Genomic DNA, 24,172 nt, shown 5'->3' with positions numbered 1-24,172 from the left:
GGAAGATACAAAAAAAACATACAACACACAAGATGAGACTTTTATAGGTATAGAGATATAGATAGAAAGATATTTTCACTTGTTTTTTTAGCCCATGTTCAATCTATGTCCTCTGGTTCTTGATCCCTTACATGGAAATATATTCTGTCTATACTCTTCATGATTTTAAACACCCATTGGGTCAGGCAGCATCTGTGGAGGCCAAGGGTAGTCAACATTTTGCATCAGAACCAATGAAGCCTCAAGCCACAATGTCAACTATTCCTTTGCCTCCACAAATGCTGCTTGACTCACTGAGTTCTTCCAACACTTATTCATGTTTAGGTTTATTATTATTGTCACAAGGTACAGTGAAAAACTCTGTTGCCTGCTATTCAACCAGATCAGATATTCCATATATAGACACATTAGTATAATAATTAGGTAGAACAAAGGGGAAAATACAGAATGCATTCCACGCACCTGTCTATATCTCAAACCTATAAACTCACAATTCACTCACCAAATTTTGAGTTACCTGCCAATTTGGAAATTGTGTCCAGTGCACCCAGATCAGAGATATTAATTTATAGTTTAAAATATAAATCACTAGTCCTTGTACCAAGGGAAACTTCACTGTACAGTTCTCCCTTGTCCAAAACACATCATTTGACTGCTATTTACCCTTGCCATTTTTCTATCTATGCTGTCACACTAGATAACCATTATTTTGTAGCATTTTACCAAATGCCTTTTGGAGCTTCAGTATTCACCATACTGAATTTCTCTAAGTGAATCATTGTTCAAGTAAGTGCAATGCTGTCCCTGCCTATTGCCCCACACCTTGGTTAAACTACCTGGTGTGTAATTACTGGGTTTGTTCATAGTCATACACCATAGACACGGGCCCTTCGGCCCTACCCGTTCATGCTGATCAAAGTACCCCATCTGAGCTAGTGCCCCATTTGGCCCATATCCCTCTTCTATCCATATACTTGTCCATGTGTCTTTTAAATGCTGTTGTGGTACTTGCCTCAACTATCTCCTATGGCAGCTCGTTCCATACAACCACCATCATCTGTGTAAAAAAAAAAAAACTTGCCCCTTGGGTTCCTATTAATTCTCCATCTTAAATTCTCTCACTTCACCCCCTCCCACCTACAACCTCCGGTTCTTGATTCCCGTATGCTGGGTAAAAGACTGTGCATTCACCTTTTTTGAACAAGGGGGTAACATTTTTTGGTTCCCCGTTGTTAGATCCCACACCTGAATCGACACAACCCTTTTCCTGTTCTTAAGCCCATTGAGCACTTTTCCACTTTTCCAGTTGAGCCAACCTTCCCTCTTGCTCTTTCATTGCCTGTCCTATTTCCTTCTTTACTTACCCCCCTGGACATCTTGTAACCAGCCTGGTTCTCGCTTGCGTTGACTAGATTATAATTAACTCATGTTTTATTGTCAAGTGACAGGTCATGGTTACTGATTGTATCTATGTACGGTTGATCTACTTGGATAGCGTGCCACACTGAGCTTTTCACTGTACCTTGGTGCAAGTATGCAAAACAAGTCGACACATAAAGGGCACCTGCAAAGAATGCCAAGGCACGTCGTCCCCCATTGTTCTTTTCCCCCCATCCCCGTTCCTCCCCTCCCCTCATGGCAGTCCCCCACGCCGGGTCCTCCTTTGTTCGTCCCCTCCCCCCATTAGTATCGGTAGCTGAGCCTCTGCCATGTGGTTTGCTTTTTTGAATTGGTGTTTAGTTTAAGAGATACAGCACGGAAACCGGCTCTTCAACCTTGGACTTGGACACGCTAGAGGCAGGAAACATGTTCCCGATGTTGGGGGAGTCCAGAACCAGGGGCCACACAGTTTAAGAATAAGGAGTAAGCCATTTAGAACGGAGTCGAGGAAACACTTTTTCAGTTGTGAGTCTGTGGAATTCTCTGCCTCCTCGGAGGGCGGTGGAGGCTGGTTCCCTGGATGCTTTCAAGAGAGAGCTAGATAGGGCTCTTAAAAATAGCGGAGTCAGGGGATATGGGGAGAAGGCAGGAACGGGTTACTGATTGGGGGTGATCAGCCATGATCACGTTGAATGGCGGTGCTGGCTCGAAGGGCCGAATGGTCTACTCCTGCACCTATTGTCTATTGACCTGCTGAGTCTACGCCAAACATCAAACACCTGTTCACACTAGTTCTATGTTGTCCCACTCACCACATACTAAGGCCTATTTACAGAGGCCAATTATCCCCCATGTTTTCGGGATGTGGGAGGAAATCAGAGCTCCCGGTGTCAAATCCACACAAACTGCACCCGGGCCTGGCGCTGTGAGGCAGCAAATCTACTAACTCCGCCACCTTGCCGCCCTTACTTCACAAACTTTTTGGTCATCCAGGGAATATTCTCTGACTGTCTCGTTGAGGGCAGTATTACTAGCTGGTAGTTCCATGTTAAAGGCCTTCAGTTATTCACCCAAGCCAGAGTTGTTCTCATCCCTTGGAAGTTAACACATCCAACTAATTATTTTTCTCATTTTTACACTCAAAAATAGATGCTCAGACCTTGAATTCAAATGCGCAATTAACTGTGCAGTCAAGACCAATTAAAATAAGTTACTGCCGTGCCAGTTGAGTAGAACTTGGTTTGACAGGTTTGTTTACTGGTGGGGCAGCTGGCTTAGACATTGTGCTTCAGGGCAAGGTTGCTTCTTCATGCTGAACATTTCCATAATCTATCATTACCTGCTCATGAATTGTTTTATGTTATCCAGTAATGCCGAGTAATTTGTAGGAGAGAACTGCAGATGCTTGTTTACACCGAAGATAGACACAAAATGCTGGTGTAACTCAGCGGGACAGGCTGAGAGAAGGAATGGGGGAGGTTTTCGGGTCGAGACCCTTCTTCAGGCTGAGAGTCAGGGGAGAGGAGGACACGGGTATGGACGGACGGGTGAGATGGGAAAACGAGAACAACGGGAATGCAGATCAGGGGAAAAAGTAGACTAGATCATTGTTAGCCTGGGGCCATACAAAGACAAAATGTAATCATGATGACAGTCAGACTGGTCAGAGAACGGCGGGGGGTGGATAGAGAGGAAAAGCCAGGGTTACTTGAAGTTGGAGAAGTCAATATTCAGAGTAATTTGTTTGAACCATACCTTTCCAGCATCGGTTTTGTTGGAGGCTTCCAGTTGCTTGTTATCAGAGGCAGGGAGTCTGCTGTTGGTCAGGACAGTGTTGCAGTGCCCTAATGGTTGTTAAATAGTTTATCCGTTCTCTAGAGTTTATCATGGGTTTATATATTCGATGTATTGACTCAGGAGGGCGCCATTTAGTCTTGGCCGGTTGTGTGCCTTTCCTTTATGTAATATGTAATATCAGTACCGAAACCGAGCGGCACAGTGCCTCTGCTGGTGGAGCTGCCTCACAGCACCAAAGACCCCGCTTCCATCCTGCTCTCTGTGTGGAGTTTGCACGTTTCCCCCTGTGACCACACAACCATGAGGCTTCCTCCCACATCCCACAGACGTGCAAGCTTGTAGATTAATTGGCTTGTGTAAATTGTTCCCAGCGTGTAGGGTAGAACTAGTTTACAGGTGATTGCGGTTGGCATGTTTTTGGCAGTTTGGAAGTGCCTGTTTCCACGCTGTATCTCGAAACAAAAACTGTGTGGGTTTGTAAGTTAATTGGGCTCTAAACATCTACAGTGTGTAGGGAGTGCATGCAAAAGTGGGATAACAAAGAACTAGTGTCAACAGGCGTTGATCGACAGGTTGGTAGACGAAAATGCTAGAGAAACTCAGCAGGTGAGGCAGCATCTATGGAGCGAAGGAAATGCGCGACGTTTCGGGTCGAGACTGATGGGTCCACAGGATGGTCGCCATGGAGTTGGTGGGCTGAATGGCCTGTTTCCATGCTGTATCTTGTAATCAATTAAAACTGTATATATATATATATATCGCAAACTCTGGATTGTGGATCAGTCTTAAGCAGCACTTAAAAAAAAACTGTGATGGGAGTTCTGAAATTGACGTAAACACACCTTGTTTTTCAGTGAGAGTAGCATGTTTGTCTCCAAGAGACGTTTCATTTTGAAGACATGTGGTACCACCCTCTTACTGCAAGCACTGGAGCCGCTGTTGGACCTTGCTCGTGAGTACTGCGGCTTTGATTCCATTCAGGTAACTTTTAACTTTGTTTGCAGGCTTTGTATCCATGCTCGCTTTAACAATAGATTTTAATTAGCAGATGAATCGTGCTACTGCGGTAACGTTTACAGGTAACTAGGGAAGGGGGTTGATCTGAATGTGCAGAAGACAACAACGAACAGTTTGTTTTTTATTTTGTTTTTAAATTAGTCTATACGAAATATTACTGATGTTTCAGCAAAGAGGTCCTTCTGCAGTTGTACAGAGCCCTAATGAGACCGCACCTGGAGTATTGTGTGCAGTTTTGGTCCCCTAATTTGAGGAAGGGCATTCTTGCTATTGAGGGAGTGCAGCGTAGGTTTACAAGGTTAATTCCCGGGATGGCGGGACTGTCATATGCTGAGAGAATGGAGCGGCTGGGCTTGTATACTCTGGAGTTTAGAAGGATGAGTGGGTATCTCATTGAAACGTATAAGATTGTTAAGGGCTTGGACACACTAGAGGCAGGAAACATGTCCCTGATGTTGGGGGAATCCAGAACCAGGGGCCACAGTTTAAGAATAAGGAGTAAGCCATTTAGAACAGAGACAAGGAAACACTTTTTCTCACAGAGAGTGGTGAGTCTGTGGAATTCTCTGCCTCAGAGGGTGGTGGAGGCAGGCTTCTCTGGATACTTTCAAGAGAGAGCTAGATAGGGCTCTTAAATAAAATAGCGGGATCATGGCTGATCATCCCCTATCAATAACCCGTACCCGCCTTCTCCCCATATCCCTTGACTCCACTAGCCCCTAGACCTCTATCTAACTCTTAAATCCATCCAGTGATTTGGCCTCCACTGCCCTCTGTGACAGGGAATTTCATAAATTCACAATTCTCTGGGTGAAAAAGTTTTTTCTCACCTCAGTCTTAAATGCCCTCCCCTTTATTCTAAGGCTGTGGCCCCTGGTTCTGGACTCGCCCAACATTGGGAACATTTTTCCTGCATTTAGCCTGTTCCAGTCATTTTATAGTTTTGTATGCTTCTATAAGATTTACCCCTCATCCTTCTAAACTCCAGTGAATAGAAGCCTAGTCTTTTCAATCTTTCCTCATATGACAGTCCCGCCATCCCATTGTACCAGCAGCTCTAGCATCGGCCATAATGAAGAGCTGTGAAAGGTTAGTAATGGCCCATATTTGCGCCAGCCTTCCACACTAACTAGCCCCACTGCACTGAAAAATAGATCTATGGAGGGCATGCTTCTCTTGCAGTACAGTCAGGCCTGGATCACCTTGTAAATAAAAATATCTCTATCAGAATGCAATTCGAGCTATAATAACAAATAAGCCCATCCCTAAGCGTCTGGGCCATGACCTGGGCCCGAAACGTCACCTATTCCTTCACTCCACAGATGCTGCCTCACCCGCTGAATTTCTCCGGCATTTTTGTCTACTTTCGATTTTTCCAGCATCTGCAATTCTTTCTTAAACACCAAGAAGAAGGAGTAGTTGGTTGTTGACCAAAGGAGGCAAGGGGGTTAAACACACCCCTGACCTCGTCAGTGGAGCTTCGCTAGAGATGATTGACAACTTCAAGTTCCTCGTCATCCATATCATCAGCAACCTAGCCTGATCTCTTTACATTGATGCCCTGATCATGAAAACACCAATGTTTTGAGACGATTCAGAATGTTCACAGGGTCACCTTGACCTTGTACAGATGTGCTCTAGAAGTGTGATGATGTGATGCATGGTATGGGTACCGACTCATGGCTACTCTTGACTGCCTGAACCTGCAGAGATTGGTGGACACAGCCCAGTCCATCACTGGCTCCTTACGTCCTTCCATCCAGTCCATCTTCACAGTTTGTTGCATCAGGGAGGCTGGAGGTATCGTCAAGGATACCTGCCCCCCCCCCCCCGGCCATTCCCTTCTTCATTCTTCCACCTTCTGGGAGAAGACACACAAGCTTCAAAGCTCAAACGACCAGAACTTAAGAACGTCTGAAGTCCCCACTGCTGTCCAATTCCTGAATAAATCTTGTCTTTCAAATCCACTTCCTCGGTGCTGCCATGTACTCTTACACTTAACTCCACCTCATTCGGTTATGAACTAATTGACACTAGATCTGTTTCTAGTTTGCGCACTCCAAACTCCTCCCACCCTTGCTCCAGGGATGGTGAACGGTGTACATTTGCCAAAACAAATTGTTTGTATTCCGTGTGAAGGATGGGAGAGAAAGGAAAGCAGGTCTGTGGTAGGGTGTAACAAACAGGCTGGAATCTACTCTGAGCACTCCCAACATTAAATAAGGTTTCTGTTTGAATTTGGCTGACAGACACATTCTCAAAAGATTCTCCACTTTCCTTTATGGTGGGTATAGATTGATCTCCCTTCTTGAGATACTACTTCAATTATAAACAAATTTGAGGGTTATTTATTCTGCATTAAATTTAGCAACGATACTGTTTGTAGGAGGATCTGACCTGATGTGTTTGTTTGCCTGCAATGCTTGATTAGCTGACATGAACAAGTTTAATCCTTAGCTGGTTTTGCTGTCTAGGTAAAAATAGTTTTGAGCTTGAGAGGATTAGGAGATATAGATCGGGTAGACGCACAGAGTCTCTCGCCCAGATTAGGGGAATCAAGAACCAGACAGGAATTTAGTTGAGAGATACAGCGCGGAAACAGGCCCTTTGACCCACCGGGTCCGCGCCGACCAGCGATCCCCACCCATTAACACTATCCTACACCCACGAGGGACAATTTTTAGATTTACCAAGCCATTTAACCTACCAACCGATACGTCTTTGGAGTGTGGGAGGAAACCGAAGATCCCGGAGAAACCCAACGCAGGTCACGGGGAGAATGCACAAACTCTGTGCAGACAGAGTCGGGATCGAACCTGGATCTCCGGCGCTGGATTCGCTGTAAGGCAGCAACTCTATCGCTGTGCCACCGTGACCACCCAATCTATGGGGTACATTTTTCACGCAAAAGGTGGTGGGTGTATAGAACAAGCTGTCAAAGGAGGTAGTTGAGGCAGGGTCTATTGCAACGCTTAAGAAACATTTAGACAGGTACATGGATAGGAAAGATTTGGAGGGATATGGGTCAAACGCAGGCAGGAGGGACTAATGTACATGGGACATGTTGGTCAGTGTAGGCAAGTTGGGCCGAAGGCTTTTTGACTCTGAGCTTATATTTTAAAAAGAGAGACTTAAATGTGATTTGTTTTTTGATGAGGCCATTTCTGTCGAACACATACACTGTTATTACCATCCCTGGCTACCTGTAGCTTGATTCCTTTGGTGGGTTAGTCTGGAAGCAGTTAAAGCAACACCTTTGTATCACAGATAGCCGGATGCAAAGGTCGACAGAGTTCCTTTGTCCAGAAAACTCTTGAACCAATGCGTTTTTTAGAATGATCTAATGGCTATTCTCATCTGCATTATTTTTATTTTCCCAGATTTTTCAAAATGTATCTATTGTAATCTTGACCAACGTACTGGCAGTTAAATGATCAAAATGTTATGATTAGGGTCATTTTTGGAATAGATAGTAAATAGGTGGTAAAATGTGCTGTTCATAAAAAAATCTGGGGTTTAATTGTGACTAAAGTTAATGGAGCTGTTTTAATCTCTTCAATATTAAAACAAGCTGGTGGTATGCTAGAAATGAGTAAATTTTAATGCACTATATTGTTTTCCATTTAATGACAAGTTCTGTGTATATGTTTCAAACACAGGATTTTTTCTATTCCCGTAAAAACTTTGTGAAGCCAGCACATCAGGAATACCCACATAGGAACTTTCAGGAGGAGGTGGAATTTCTGGATCTGGTTTTTCCAAGTAAGTTTAGATCAGTACAAATTGCATCAAGTTTTACAATTTCAGTCTAATTATGGCTCTTGGTAAAATGTGTAGGAAGGAACTGCAGACGCTGGTTTAAACTGAAAACGGACACAAAAAGCTGGAGTAACTCAGCGGGTCAAACTGCATCTCCAGAGAGAAGGAATAGGTGACGTTTGGGGTTGAGGCCATTCTTCAGACTGAGAGTCCGTGGAATGACTTTCCCCTGGTTTTTCTCCTGACTCTCAGTCTGAAGAAGGGTCTCAACCCAAAACGCCACCTATTCCTCTTCTCCAGAAATGCTGTCTGGCCCGCTGAGTTACTCCAGCTTTTTGTGTCTATTTATGGCTCTTGGTAATATATATATATGTAGAACATGGAAACATACAGTGTCTGTGCCGAAAACAATGCCAGGTTAAACTGATCTCATCTGCCTGCATACGATCCATATCCCTCCACTCCCTGCATATACATGTGTCTATCTAAAAGCCACTTAAATGTCACCATAGTGTCTGCCTCCACCACTACCCCTTGCAGCATATTCCAAGCACCCGCCATTCTGTAAAAAAAACTTGCCCCGCACACCTCCACTATCTGCCCCCCATTATCCATTATCTCCACTATCTGCCCCCCTCATGGTTTTATATACTTCTATCGGGCTTCCCCTCAGCCTCCAGCATTCCAGAGAAAACGATCCAATCTCGCATGGATTCATAGAATGATACAGTGTGGAAGCAGGCCCTTCGGCCCAACTTGCCCACGCCGCCAATATGTTCCAGCTACACTAGTCCCACCTGCCTGCATTTGTTCTATATCCCTCCAAACCTGTCCTATCCATGTACCCGTCTCACTGTTTCTTAAATGTTGGGATAGTCCCAGCCTCAACTACCTCCAGCAGCTCGTTCCATACACCCACCAGCCTTTGTGTGAAAATAAGTAGCCCTCAGATTCCTATTAAATCTTTTTCCTTTCACCATGAAACTATGTCCTCTGGGCCTCGATTCCCCTACTCTGGGCAAGAGATTTTGTGCATTTACCCGATCTATTCCTATCATAATTTTATACCCCTCAATAAGATCACTCCTCATCCTCCTGCTCTCCAAGGAATAGAGACCCAGCCTACTCAACCTCTCCCAAAACCTCAGACCCTCTAGTCCTGGCAATATCCTCATAAATCTTCCCTGAACCCTTTCAAGCTTGACAATATCTTTCCTATAACATGGTGCCCAGAACTGAACACAATATTCTAAATGCAGTCTCACCAGCGTCTTATACAACTGCAACATGACCTCCCAACTTCTATACTCAATACTCTGACTGATGAAGGCCAATGTGCCAAAAGCCTTTTTGACCACCTTATTTACCTGCGACTCGACCTTCAAGGAACCATGCACCTGCACTCCTAGATCCCTCTGCTCTACAACACTACCCAGAGGCCTACCATTTACACGATGCCCTTGTTCGACATCCCAAAATGCAACACCTCACACTTCTCTGTATTAAATTCCATCTACCATTCCTCCGCCCACCTGGCCAATCGATCAAGATCCTGCTGCAATCGTTCACAACCATCTTCACTATCTGCAAAACCACTACCTTATGTATCATCAGCAAACTTGCTGATCTTGCCCTGTATGTTCTCATCCAAATCATTGATGTAGATAACAAACAGTAACGGGCCCAGCACCGAACCCTGAGGCACACCACTAGTCACAGGCCTCCAGTCCGAGAAGCAACCTTCCACCATCACCCTCTGCTTCCTTCCATGAAGCCAATTTTCTATCCATTCAGCTATCTCGCCTTTGATCCCATGCAATCTAACCTTCCAGAGCAGCCTACCATGCGGAACCTTGTCGAATGCCTTACTGGAGTCCATATTACAACATCTACAGCTCTGCCCTCATCGACCTTTTTGGTCGTCTTCAAAAAACTCTAAATCAGATTTGTGAGATAGGGCCTCCCAAGCACAAAACCATGCTGACTGTCCCTAATCAGCCTTTGCCCATCCAAATGCCTGTATGACTTATCCCTCAGAATTCTCTCTAGTAACTTTCCAACAACAGATGTTAAGCTCATCGGCCTATAGTTCCCTGCAGCCCTTGAAAAGAGGCACAACATTTGCCACCCTCCAGTCTTCCGGCACCTCTCCTGTATTTAAGGACGACTCGTAAATTTCCACCAGCCTCTGCTTGTAGCTAATGCTTCCTAATCCAGAATGCTATACTTTGTTCTTGAAAAAAGAAGTGTCTATACCCAGTATTGAAGTGCTACTGGATACGAATGATTAAAGCTACACCTCAATTCTGGATGAGAAAATAATCAGACTTCTCAGTGAAATAGTCATTGTAAATTGCACATGCACAAAGATAAGATGGGATGAATGAGGACTTCAACTCAATGGTAGCACCATTATTTGTATGGGAAGAGAAATGCTTAATGTTGATATGTAATTCTTCCATCTTATGTATCTGGTGTCATCTTCAACAATTCACAATTGTGTCTCATAGAAGCAGAGTAATATATACCCAGCCATACCAGAGTGATGGTCTCCATTTCCCTAAATAATCCTGTATCTCGTCTCTAAGGAATGCTAAGAAAGGGGAATGTTGGAATAGCTTTGCTTTTTCTTTGTACTGGGAATGAATTTGTATTTGGCCCAGTTAGCTAGAATAGAAGATGTTTCTCTTCATCAAAATGAAGAGACCAATATCCAACCTGTGTTCACTTTCTTTTTCCACTCCTGCTCTCTGTCGTTAGAGTTTAATTTCTGCTATTGTCTTGATATTTCAGAGAGCCACGAACTAAAAAAGACACACAGTGCTGGAGTAACTCAGCGGGTCAGGCAGCATCTCTGGAGAACATGGATAGGTGACGTTTCGGGTCGGGAACCTTCTTCAGACTGATTGTGGGTGGGGAGGGGGAGAAAGCTAAGATGAGGAGGGTCAGGACAAAGCCTGGCGACTGATAGGTTGATACAGGTGTAGATGGGTTGTTGGCAGGCAGATAGTTGGATGAGGCCAGAGATGAAATGTCAGAAGGTGTAAGACAAGCTTAGAAGAGTTCTTCTTCTTGAGTTTGAGGCAGCAGAAGTCCGCAGCAGGGTGATGCCAGCCGGCTCGACATCCGTAGGTGCCCGCCCTAAAAAGGGCGCATGCTCCGGGTTGGCGCCGAGCTGCGGCGCTGCTGCTGCTGTCTCTGTTTGTTGTCGTGCGCCCGACTGAGGTCAGTTGACAGGCTCACCATGGGGAGGTCGAAAACATGAAGAGGTGAGAGTTGTGAAGCCAGAGGAAGGAATAAGGTCGGAGGGGAAAGGGGTGAAATGGGTGTGGGTCGAGTTGGGGCACAGGGAGGGGGGGGGGGGGGGGGGAGAATGAAAGTTGTATGTAGGGTAGTTGACAAATTGGAGAATTCAATGTTCGTACCGTTGGGGTGTAAGCTGCCCAGGCAGAATATGAGATCCTCCAGTTTGCGTGTGGCCTCACTCTGGTAATGTAGAGGGCCCAGGACAGAAAGATCAGTGTGGGAATGGGATGGGGAGATCCAATAGGCTTTGGCGGACCGAGCACAAGTGTTTGGCGGTGGTCGCTGAATCAACGCTTGGTCTCGCCGCCAGTGTAAAGGAAGCCACGCCAGGAGCAGCGAATGAGGTTAAATGAGGCCACAAACTAATTGATTTTGATGGCAGGCTGGGCAGCTACTCGAGGGAGAGCAAAAGAGAATCGATTAATTTTTCAGATCAATGACGTTTGCAGTAGCAACTATTCCATGCAATATATTTCCGATCCTCGCTTTCCTTCCCGATCTCGGGACAATCCCAAAGTGGTTTTGTTCTTCCTCGCAACTAAATAGAAAAATGATCATAAGCTGCCATAAGCACCACGATAACTTGTTTCTTCATTGCTCCGCTTCTGCAAATGGGAATACCAAGCTAACACGCAATCAAATATCAATCTTCTTTGGCATTTCAGTTCTGGGTAGAATCAGTGAAGCACATTTTGAAATTTTAAATCCAAAATTTGAGATTTTACAAATTAACCATTCCTAATGGTGATTTTGTTTTCATTCTTTACCAGATGGGGCAGCCTATTGTATGGGACGTATCAATTCTGATTGCTGGTAAGTTGCTTTATTATACTCTTTTTAATTGCTTGTATGGGTGTAGACAATAGGTGCAGGAGGAGGCCATTCGGCCCTTCCAGCCAGCACCGCCATTCAATGTGATCATGACTGATCATCCCCAATCCGTACCCTGTTCCTGCCTTCTCCCCATATCCCCTGACTCCACTATCTTTAAGAGCCTCATCCTGCTCTCTTGAAAGTATCCAGAGAACCGGCCTCTGAAGCAGAGAATTCCACAGACTCACAACTCTCTGTGAGAAAAAGTGTTTCCTCGTCTCTGTTCTAAATGGCTTACCCCTTATTCTTAATCTGTGGCCCCTGGTTCTGGACTCCCCCAACATCGGGAACATGTTTCCTGCCTCTAGCGTGTCCAAACCCTTAATAATCTTACATGTTTCAATAAGATACCCTCTCATCCTTCTAAACTCCAGAGTATACAAGCCCAGCCGCTCCATTCTCTCAGCATAGGATCCAATTAACTTTTAAATGCTAAGAATATTATCTTTCGCCATGAAATGACACACATTGCTGGAGTAACTCAGCAGGCCAGGCAGCTTCCTTCTCGTGTATGGAGTGCACAGCCTAAAGTTGTAGGTCAACTTGTTCTCTTTGATCTTCTGTTTGTGCACGTCGGGTTGATTGCATTAGTCGAAACAGACCACGTGAAGGTTGCAATCTCCCACCCCAGGCAGCATCCTTGGAGAAGATGGATAGGTGACATTTAGGATCAGGGCCCTTTAGACTTTTCCATTGATCTTATTTGTTTTCAAATGATGTAATATTTTGGGCCATGTCAAACCATGGGAAAGGCAACACAACGACAAGCTTGTAATTAATTTCACCTTGTATTGCTCTTTTAGTTCCTAGTTGAAGTTGATTCAAACCTAGGTTATGAGTGAACACCAACTGTACTACATAGAACATGAGCATAGAACAGTGGAGCTCAGGAACAGCTCTGCGGCCCTCAATGTCCCTGCTGCACATGAAGCCAAGATAAACTCATCTCATCTGCCCATACATGATCCATGTCCATTCCCTGGGATGTCCATGTGCCTATCCAAAAGCCTCTTAAATGCCACTGTCGTATCTGCCTCCATCACAATGATTGGCAGCAACTTCCATGTCTAGGACAGGTTTAAAAGGATATGGGCCATATGCAGGCAGGTGGGACTAGTGTAAATCGGCAAGTTGGTCCAAAGGGCCTGTTTCCACTGTAAGACTCTATTAATCTAATCTAAGAGTTCCCAACCTGGGCTAAATTTAGTTACCCCAGGGGGTAAATTTGTTGATTCTGGATTTGTACATATTTTTTCTCATTGACTGACTGCTTGGTTCTGGTATCTGTTCATTATTAGTTGTTCATAAATAAGTGAAAGAACATTGTTATCATGTGCTATTAAAGTTGCCTGGGGTAAACGGGACGAAAAAGGTTGAGAACCCCTGATCTAATCCATCACCCTCTGTGTTAAAAAGATAACTCACCCTGCAGAGCTCCTTCATATGTTAACCCTTTCCCCTTAAAGCTGTGCCCTCTAGTCTTTCACCTTTCCACCCTGGGATAAAGGTTGTGACTGTCTACCCTATCTACACCTCATAGTGGTATGTACTTCTATCAGGAATCCCATCCACCTCCGGCGTTCCAGAGAAAACAGTCCATCTGTGTAAAGCTCTTGTGGCTAATACCCCCTGGTTCAGGCATCATTCTGGTAAACCTCTTGTGCACCGATGCCTCGACATTACTGTAATGGGGGTAACCAGAACTGCACACGATATTCCAAATGCCGTCTAACCAAAGTCCTATAGTTCTAGCTGCGTCATGACTTGGTCTCTTATACTCTATGCCCTGGCCAATGAAGGCAAGCATACTGTATGCCTTCTTTCTTTCTTTTAAAATCTTTTTAACAGTTTTTTCCCCCAAAACAAAACAAAAAGAATAATGATAAACATAACAATGATATTGATACATAGGGATCAGGATTACATTAATAACAGGTATAACCTATATATGAGTTCAGTGTCAAAATACACATTGAATATATAAAAAAAACAAAAAGATAAAAAGAAAAAAGACAGAAAAAACGAAATCCCCCGAAACTAGAAAAAAAAAAGCAAAACAGAATCTGGGCTGCAAAGAATTTCAACAATTTAAGTCCTTGTTTGTCGTCCAGTCCGTTCCACTGTATAAAGGTAAAATAATGATTATAATGGTTGGAGAGTATATGCCTTCTATCTCAAGTTCAAGTGAGTTTATTGTCATGTGTCCCTGTATAGGACAATTAAATTCTTGCTTTGCTTCAGCACACAGAACATACTAGGCATTTACTACAAAACAGATCAGTGTGTCCATATACCATAATATAAATATATACACACATGAATAAATAAACTGATAAAGTGCAAATAACAGAAAATGGGTTATTAATAATCAGAGTTTTGTCCGAGCCAGGTTTATCTTCTTGCATTATCTTCCTGCGTGACCACCTTCAGGGAGCCGTGGGCTTGCACCTCAAGGTCCTACTGTACATCAATGTAATTAAAGGTTATGCCATTAACTGTGTACTTTTCCTCTTGCATTCAAACGCTGAATTATTGGATGCTGTGCGCTGTATTTAGTATTGTATTTAGTTGGCATTTGTGAAAGGTGTGGTTTAATACAAATGTCATTGTTTGGTCCAGGTATCTTTACACTCTGGATATGTCGGAGGATAGTGGGATCAAACAGCCAGATCAGACACTCGAGGTACTGATGAGCCAGCTTGATCCAGCTGTCATGGACCAGTTCTTCATGAAAGATGGTGTTACTGTAAATGAAGTCACTCGAGTATGTATTAACTTGTAACATTCAAAAAAGACACGGGCTTTTTATAAAAAAGAGATCCTACAAAATCTTCAATTTTGGCTTTTGGTTTCAGATGAGTGGAATTCGTGACCTGATACCAGGTTCAGTGATTGATGCCACATTGTTCGATCCTTGTGGCTATTCAATGAATGGAATGAAAGTGGATGTGAGTATGTGCCCTGTATTACTAAATGTCTGCCTCTCCCCTCCCCCTCCCCCTCTCCACCCCTCTACCCTCGCCCCCCCCCCCCCCCCCCTCTCCCTCCTCCTCCCCCTCTCCCTTGTTTCATTTAATCTTTCACATCTCTCCAACAACTGTGGCTGGCAGAGTGGCGCAGCGGTAGAGTCGCTGCCTGCCGACGCCAGAGATTCGGCTTCCACCCTGACTATGGGTTCTGTCTGTGTCAAGTTTGTACGTTCTCCCTGTGACCACGTTGGTTTCTTCCAGGTGCTCCATTTTTCTCCCGCACTCCAAAGACGTGCGGGTTTGTTGGTTAATTGGTTTTTGTAAATTCCCCCTCATGTCGAGGGGGCAATAGTGTGAACGGGTGATCGATGGGTAGCATGGACTCGGTGGGCCGAAGGGCCTGTTTTCATGGCACATCTCTAAACAAAGACATTAGTGGACTCGTGTTGTCTTTCTTTGAACACAACTGGTGAAGCAGGGCTTTCCCGCTCAGCAAAGTATTTGAATATCAGTTCTGTTATTGAGATAGCCCATGAGAGGGAACAAAATGCTTCTAAGATGCACCTATTTTTTTTTGCATTAATAGCTTTGGAACATGGGTCCAGCATAGATTTCAATAAAAATAAGCTAAATGTACCTGAAATAATGAAATGGCAGACCACACCCAGCTATCATCAGGGTGGAATAAGACATCTTGCATTGGAAGCCAATACTCCACAAGGAAATATCAGTTAGCCAATCCTATCAGGCCTACAGAACATTATTCATAGAGTCATAGATTTATATATAGAATCACAGCAGCCCAGCTCATCCATGCCAACCAAGTTGCCCCATCTAAGTTAGTCCCATCTGCTTGAATTTGGCCCATAAACTTTGGTGTAACTCAGCGGGATAGGCAACATCTCTGGAGAAAAATAATCGGTGACCTCTTGGGTGGTGAACGGTGGCGGCCCGAAACTTCACATCTTCAGTTCCTTGCTACACAAACCTCTAATCCATTTACCTGTCCAAGTGTCTTTTATATCTTGTTATATCATCTGCCTCTTCCGAAAGTGCTATTCAACCTTGTTCGGCTGACGTTTAGGACATGCCAGCTACCAATGTTTAGGTCGTATTTAACACTAGTAAAAATGACTTGAAGAGCGACATGTCTGTCTTTGTGTATCCCATCAGAATGGATTACAGAGATGAAGAAAGCATTTTTCTCTTGCAGGGGCTGAGTGCTTTCAACAATTTTCCCATTTCTCCCGAATATTTGCATCACTTATAACCTTCCGTGGTTCCCTCTTATTTTCTTTTCCTTCCCCTTCGAGAAGAATCGGTTCAGGCCATCACACCCCGGTCATTTCCACAAACTGTGTCGCCTATTCCTTGCAAATGCAATCAGTGCATGTCTTACTTCAATAACCCGTGGTCAAACTTCATGAGATCCAGGAGCAGAATTAGGCCATTTAGCCCATCAAGTCTACTCTGCCATTCAATCACGGCTGATCTATTTTTCCCTCTCAACCCCATTCTCCTGCCTTCTCCCCATTATTCCTGACACTCATACTAATTAAACGTAAAAGTATCCTGGGCACAAAACATTATTTTTCCTTAGCAGATGGCAAGAATGCATATTTTGAACCATTGTGATCCAGTAGAGATCTAAATCTGCGATCTACAACTAAAATATTTAAATACTTCATTTAAGCAACTTAATGAAACCTCCAAAAAAAAATCCTACAGTGTTGGAGTAACTTATCGGGTCAGGCAGCATCTCCTAGAGAATGGATCGGTAATGTTTTGGGTCAGGACCCTCTCACTGCTCCCTCTTTGATTCCTGCTCTTTAACCATAAACGGTCCCAACACAAAACGTCACCTATCCATGTTCTCCACAGATGCTGCCTGACCCGCTGAGTTACTCCAGCACTCTGTGAAACGTCACCTATCCATGTTCTCCACAGATGCTGCCTGACCCGCTGAGTTACTCCAGCACTCTGTGAAACGTCACCTATCCATGTTCTCCACAGATGCTGCCTGACCCGCTGAGTTACTCCAGCATTTTCTTTTTTGTAAACCAGCATCATTTGTTCCTCGTGTCTCAAACAAAATCTGTTGTTTCATTTCTTCAGCAGTGATATATACCAGATCAGATTTTATAGTGTAAACATATTGATGAGCGAAGAATGTTTTTTTTTTTGTAAGTCTGCTAATAATGATTTAAAAACGGCTTGTGATTGAATTCTATTCTTTTTGTTTTAGGGAACTTACTGGACAATTCACATTACCCCAGAGCCAGACTTTTCCTACGTTAGTTTTGAGACTAACCTGGCCCAGACTTCGTATGATGATCTGATCAATACAATTGTCGATGTTTTTAAGCCAGGGAAATTTGTTACCACCCTTTTTGTTAATCAGGTGAGAATCCAGATCTCCATCCAAACCATTTCTGTGCACCCTAGATTGGGATTGGGGGGGGGGGGGTTGTGAAATCTTGGCAGTCCAATTTTGGAAATTGAAATTAATTTAATGTTTTAAATCTTGGAACCAAAAAGTTGATCAGTGGAAGTGAATGGAAATGCTGAGATTGGAATAAACACCAAACTGCTTTACTATTTGGAGAATGACGTGTGCTGGCCTTGACAGCCTGATCCACATGCTTTACATACAATACAGGAACGGGCCCTGCGGCCTACAATGTCCGTGTCCAACGCGACCCCAAGTTAAACTAGTCTCTGCCTGCAGTTAATCCATATCTTTCCATTCCAAGCATATTCATATGCCTATCCAAAAGCCTCTTAAACACCACTTTCATGTCTGCCTCCTCCTCCACCACCACCATGTTCCATGCACCCACCATCCTCTGTAAAAAAAAAATGCAACTCACACTTCTGTTAAACGTTGCCCCTCTTATCCTAATAGTATTTGATATTTCCAACTTGTGTCTCCTCTACCTATGCTTCTCATAATTGTATATACTTCTATCAGGTCTCCCCTTGACCTCTGCATTTCCAGAGAAAACAATCTATAATTGTAGCTAGAACACCAGGCAGCATTCTACTCAAGTTCCTCTGGACCCTTTCCAAAGTCTCCCCATCCTTCCTGTAATTGGGCGACCAGAACTGCACACAATACGCCAAACGTGGCCTGACCAAAGTACTATGAAGCTACATGTCTTCCTGACTCCTACTCAATGCCCCAACTGATGAAGGCAAGCTTGCCATGGGCTTTCTTTACCACTCACTCTACTTGTGTTGCCACTTGCAGGGAGCTGTGGGCTTGGACTCTCAAGACCCCTCTGTACATCAATGTTGTTAAGGGTCTTGCCATTAATTGTACAGTCGGCCCTTATTAAAGACCTCTCTAGAGCGTATTCTGATTATAATGGACACCTGTCTTTTTACGAACACAATAGGTACACAGTGGAAGGACATTGACATTGACATTGACAAGCTGTGGCTTGTGTCGACACACAAGTGCAACAATGCTCTGTTTAGCAGTGTCACAAACAGCTTTTAGTATTTTTGGCTTGCAGTAACAAAAATACATTTTGGCTAGTAAAAATAACTATTTCAGAACAACTTGTTTCACGGAGTGAAGGGAATGCCTTACTCAGTTATAGTGGACAATTAGCCATAACGGACACCTTTTTTATCCCCACCCCCTCCCTCCCCATGGTCTGTTATAATGAGGGTTACCTGTATATATTGCCTTTTATAAAATCAAGTACCACCCCCCCACCCCAGCATGAAGTCTGCTGTACTTCCCTCTGGCTGAGGCTAATGACTTACGTCTGGTGTTTCTTCTGGTCTGATATTAAAGAACCCTTAATTATTTTGTGTTGGTCCATTTTTGTAATAGTCCTCCCTGTAGTTGCAACTTCCATATATGGAATCGTAGTCATACAGTCAATGGGGTTAGGAGAGAGAGAGAGATAGATCAGCCATGATTGAATGATGGAGTAGACTTGATGGGCCACATAGCCTAATTCTACTCCTCTCATTATGGCCTTATGAGCATGGAAACATGCCCTTCGGCTCAATCTGTCCAAGCCAACCAAGATGCCCCGTCTCCGCTAGTCCCGTTTGTCCACTTTTCCTATCTGTATCTGCTCAAATGTCTCTTAAATGCTGAAGGGTCTCAATCCAAAATGTTACCTGTTCCTTCTCTCCAGAGATGCTGCCTGTCCCACTGAGTTACTCCAGTATTTTGTGTCTATTTCCTCTTAAATGCTGTCACGGTACCAGTTCCCTAGCGGCTTGTTCCATATCCACAAATCCCTTTTGATTAGATTTTTACTCAATGCTTAATTGAACCAAGAGCCAAACACGGTGCTGGGAGAATCTGGGTTCAGTTAGCATCTGGTGAGGGAATGGTAGGCGATAATTCAGATCAGAACCCTCCTCCAGCACCAGAAGCCTGGGTTCGATCCTGACTACGGGTGCTGTCTGTACGGAGTTTGTACGCTCTCCCCGGGACCTGCGCAGGTTCAACCCGAGATCTTCGGTTTCCTCCCACACTCTAACGACGTACATGTTTTATAGGTTAATTGGCTTGGCATCGAAAAGTAAAATTGCCGTTTGTGTGTGTTAGTGTGTATGTAGACTCAGTGGGCCAAAGGGCCTGTTTCCGCGCTGTATCTCTAAACTAAACTAACCTGCAAGCTCTTTTGTCTCCACTTCATGGCACAAAGTTCTGGGTGGGTGAACGATAAAATTGCCAAACCTTCTCTTTAATGGTTTCTCTTTTCTCCGCAGAACTCCAAATGTCGTAGTTCGTTTTCTTCTGCCCAGGACATTGAAGGATTCAAGCGCCTCGATCGCCAGTGTGCCCAGTTCAATAATTACAACTTTGTCTTTACTAGTTACGTCAAGAAGTGTCGACAGCCGAGTTGAATAGTAAAAGTGAAAAAACGCGAGAAGAAAATGTGCAAAGAAACTTGTGGCAGTTCACTAGTTGAGGGTAGCAAGGGCCAAACTTCACACTGCCACTGTCGTATCCATTTTGTAGGCCCTCTATGTAATCTTAGAATTGTGTCAAGTTTGAAATGTACGCGTTATTGTAACAAAACGTTGGATATCTTGCATGAATGCTCCTTTCTCTGTTTAGATATGCTAGGCCATTCTTGCTGTGGTATTGAAGTGCATGTAGAACAGTCCCGTGCTTATTGTTTACAGTTATATAACAATTGCAAAGTTAGAAATGTGTGGTATGTAGATTTTCTACAGGTGACGCCAAAAATCCTCCACAGACAAGGTTTTCGCCCTCATTAGGTGAACCCTGGCATGCTTTGAGCAGTTTTGGTTTCCTTTCATTCCTATTTTCTCCAATAAATTTCTAGCTATCGATCAATTTTCCTTGCACAGTCCTAGCACTGGGATAGCTTCAGGAGTCGGATCGGGCTCATTATATGTGGTAGATTTTTTTTGTGATGTGTGATTGGATGATTTAAATCTTTTTATTTGGATTTAAGATGAAAATTTGCTGCGCAGTTTTAATTTAACGTGACTGAAAAGATGTTGTGCTTTCTAGCTTAAGCATGCCAGGAATCACCTCAAAATATGATCTGTGGGTTCCCTAATTAAACAGGCACTGTGTAAATTGTAATATTCCACATTTTTGTAATCATTTTTGATTAAGCAGAAAAGACAATTGATCATCCGGAACATAATCCAAGGACACTTTGTCTTTTCTCTCCTTTATCACTTGGTGATACAAAATTTTTTTTTTTTTTACTTCATTAGGATTGTATGAGTTAGTATGGACACATGTAGAGAAAGGATGCCCAGGGAGGTATGATAAAATTGAAATATTAGTTGCTTATAATCAAAAGATGGTTTTTGGCTAATTGCCACTGATTTCCTGCTGTTTTGGGCTGACTTCTAGTAGTTTGAGGTTGTTTTTGAACTTCTCTAAGCATACACGATGTGGCATTTGTCTCTTGAATATTTGAACAGTAACTTTGGTTTATCTTGGTACGCTTTTTTTCAATCTTCTAAAATGTGGTTGTTGGTTAAGTGCTGTGTTGCACGCACTTCACTGAGTGAGGTTTCAGTTTCACAGCTAAACTGCCATGGTTTGTTTTGGCATTGAGAGAAACGATCCATAAAGGATGGGTGAGCTTGCTGGTGGACCAATCTTTATTTTGTTAAATTAAGACTTTATTCAATCTTTAACAATTGTGAGCACATCCTCGAGCCTTAAGTTACCAAACCATTCAATTCCATTTATGAGCTGCTGTCTACGTTGCTTGAGTTAGCCAAACGGTGCACTCGTGTTGAAATATATAATTTTTATAACAGTCGGCAGCCTCCACTGTGAACGATGAGGATATTTGCTCATTGGTACCTTTAATTGTACCTATTGAGGGGAGATTTTGGCACCAATTAAAAAAAAATAATTAATGCCAAGTTGTTTAAATATTTAAAGTTCTGAAATCTTTTATCTGTACCACAAGATGCGTCAATAAATTTTAAGATTTATGGTATCTGCTCATTTCATCCGATTCTGCTTCAGTTTTTGCCCATTGAGCGGTGTGTGTTATTTCTCGCATTCACATGTGGAAATCTATAAAAACTCTCATTTTGTCATCTTTCAGTTTGCGTTGTTTTTAAATTTGCGCAAAAACGGTACCCTATGTCGCTAGGATTTTTTCCACCACCTTACTCCTCTGCTCCAAGCACACCACGTTTTGTTCCGACCGGTGGGATATTACAAAAGTTATGAAGGTTTAAAAAATCACCCGATTGGCCTTCTCGCCTGTCAGTCTGCATGAAGGTAACACCCCTTCCGGCACCCGCTGTCAATCACCGGGGCGAGGAGGCCGGGCTTGAGTCCAGAAGTCGGGCATGAGTCAGTCAGTCCGGACCCGGAAGCCGTGAGTGAGAGTTGAGTCCAGAACTGTAAGTCCACAAGCCGTGACTGAGTGAACTGTGTGTCCACCCCCATCCACATCCCCCTCCCCTCGCACACCGCCACCCACTCCCCCGCGGCAGGCCACAGCAGTGCTCCCTCCCCCCCACCCCACTGGCCCCTGCCTGAAGCCGTCCCCCTCCCCGGCTACAGAACGGTCCCACCAGCCCCCGCCTGAAGCCGACCCCCTCCCCTGGCTGCAGAACGCAACAGGAAAGAATGGACTGACTAAATTTCCTCTTTAACGTTTAAATTGTTGTTATATTTTAAGAGTCATTCACATTTAAAGCTTTAATAAATCCCTTTTCCAACTGCGCAGTAATACCTGCGTGTTCTACGTCACAATGGGAACCCAATGGGAGGGAATGGCTGCGCCGCCAGAGCCGCTAAGAGTGGATGGAGGGGGGGGAATGGAGTGAGTGTGGGGGAGGGGGGGATCATGTGCGTCACAACCGGAACCCGTCAGCCGCGCCTGCGCAGTTGGGGGCTATGCATCAGTGGTGGAATATTGCGTTGGGGGACCAGACCTCCCGTGAGAATGGGACCCAACTGGTCCCACTTAGTCTAGTTGTGAAATAAAAGTGGGAATGTTAGAAGTCTTAGAGGTGTATAAAATCATGAGGGTGTGGCGTCAGCTGATGGTCAGCCCACTTCCGGTCAAACCCACATAAGTGGTTACGAGGGCAGTCACGTGACATCATGGGTTAAGGGGAATGTCCTGCTACATAAGCAGATCTGGGAATCGCCTCAGTTGGTCGCCAGTAAAGGCCGCCTCGGTCTGGAATTCTCTGCCTCAGGTTCTCTGGATGCTTTCAAGAGAGAGCTAGATAGGGCTCTTAAAAATAGCGGAGTCAGGGGATATGGGGAGAAGGCAGGAACGGGGTACTGATTGTGGTGATCAGCTATGATCACATTGAATGGCGGTGCTGGCTCGAAGGGCCGAATGGCCCACTCCTGCACCTGTTGTTTATCTCACCTTGAGATCAGGAGTCGACAGTAGCTGAGCTCGAGACAACATCCTCGCTCAGCAGCAGCAGCAGCAGCAGCAATGACAGTATGTTAGAGGACCAAACTTGCATGTACACCAACCATGTAATGTCTGAATGTGACTGGTCTCAGCAGCCGCAGGCCGCCTGGGTCATTAGGCACGGTCTGGGCCTTGTTTGACGGCCGCCAATCTCCCTCATGACCCGCCCGGAGCAGACGACCGAGGCTGAGAGGCTGCGGCTGGCTGCTGCCGCTCCCTCACCAACTGCTGCAGGGGCGAGTATATCAGCACCCTGTTCCCAGCATCACCGCACACCCGCCCCGGGAGCGGGGAGAGAGCGGACCCGCCCATCACCCCGCCGGCCACTGCTCAAGGCCTAGCCTCCCGATCGAGCGGGCCTACCTGGGGCGGCTGCCCAAAAACGTCCTTCTGCTCCTCGCTGTTTCCGAAGATCCCCGACTGCTGGCTGCCCGTCTGGTCGGGCTGTGATCGGCCCAGCAGCGGGGTGGAGCTTCGGCCGGTTGTGAGTCGGCCGTCCCACGACCGATTCCCCAGCAGCTTCCAGTCTTTGCCGAGGTCAAACGGGCCCATCGGCGACTGCACTTCCTGAGGAAACTAAAACAGGCCTCACTCCCCACCAACATCCTCAGGACTTTCTACATGGGTACGGTGGAGTCTGTACTCACGTACTGCATAAATACGTGGTACTCCAACTGCAACTGCTCGGACAGGAAGGCTCTGCAGAGGGTAGTGAGGGGAGCAGAGAGGATCATTGGCGTCTCCCTACCCTCAGTACAAGAACTGTTCCAGAGCCGCTGTCTGAAAAAAGCTCAGAGAATTGCTAAGGACAAACTGCACCCCCTCCACATACACCTGATCTGCCATCAGGCAAGAGATATCGCAGCATCAAAGCCCGGACTACAAGACTGCTAAACAGCTTCCTGCCACAGGCTGTGAGGCTGCTAAACAGTCACTCTGTACTCACAGTCACCTGATTCTGTGGCTTGGCACGGACACTTTAATAACTGGCAGTGGCCACTTTAATAACTCTGGCACTGGCCACTCAAATCAGCTGCCCCGGACATTTTTATGATTGGTTTTACTGTATTTTAATGTCGTTGTTTTACCTGCTTTTAACTATTTATACTGTTCCATCAGGGACTGGATTGTTTTTAGTGTTATTATGTG

The 24,172-nt window shown here is 44.7% G+C and overlaps 1 protein-coding gene across 7 annotated transcripts in view; it reads left to right on the top strand.

Annotated features, from left to right (window-relative positions):
• Positions 1-21,582, top strand: part of amd1 (adenosylmethionine decarboxylase 1) — a 63,630-nt gene extending 42,048 nt beyond the window's left edge. For 3 of the 7 annotated variants that reach the window (XM_033021992.1, XM_033021990.1, XM_033021995.1), the window contains 8 exons: positions 4,032-4,158; positions 7,854-7,956; positions 10,747-10,836; positions 12,030-12,072; positions 14,752-14,896; positions 14,988-15,080; positions 17,347-17,502; positions 19,842-21,582. In XM_033021992.1, coding sequence (XP_032877883.1) covers positions 4,032-4,158; positions 7,854-7,956; positions 10,747-10,836; positions 12,030-12,072; positions 14,752-14,896; positions 14,988-15,080; positions 17,347-17,502; positions 19,842-19,979 — 895 coding nt within the window. In that variant the 3' untranslated portion in view covers positions 19,980-21,582. The remainder of the gene's footprint in view (positions 1-4,031; positions 4,159-7,853; positions 7,957-10,746; positions 10,837-12,029; positions 12,073-14,751; positions 14,897-14,987; positions 15,081-17,346; positions 17,503-19,841) is intronic. The other 4 variants (XM_033021991.1, XM_033021996.1, XM_033021993.1 and 1 more) reach the window with 2 other exon arrangements.
• Positions 21,583-24,172: the final 2,590 nt, after the last annotated feature.

This window comes from Amblyraja radiata, chromosome 5, assembly GCF_010909765.2.
Source record: "Amblyraja radiata isolate CabotCenter1 chromosome 5, sAmbRad1.1.pri, whole genome shotgun sequence".
NCBI lineage: Eukaryota > Metazoa > Chordata > Chondrichthyes > Rajiformes > Rajidae > Amblyraja > Amblyraja radiata.
Note: the sequence above shows the minus strand (reverse complement) of the source record. Positions and strands in the feature narration are given on the sequence as shown.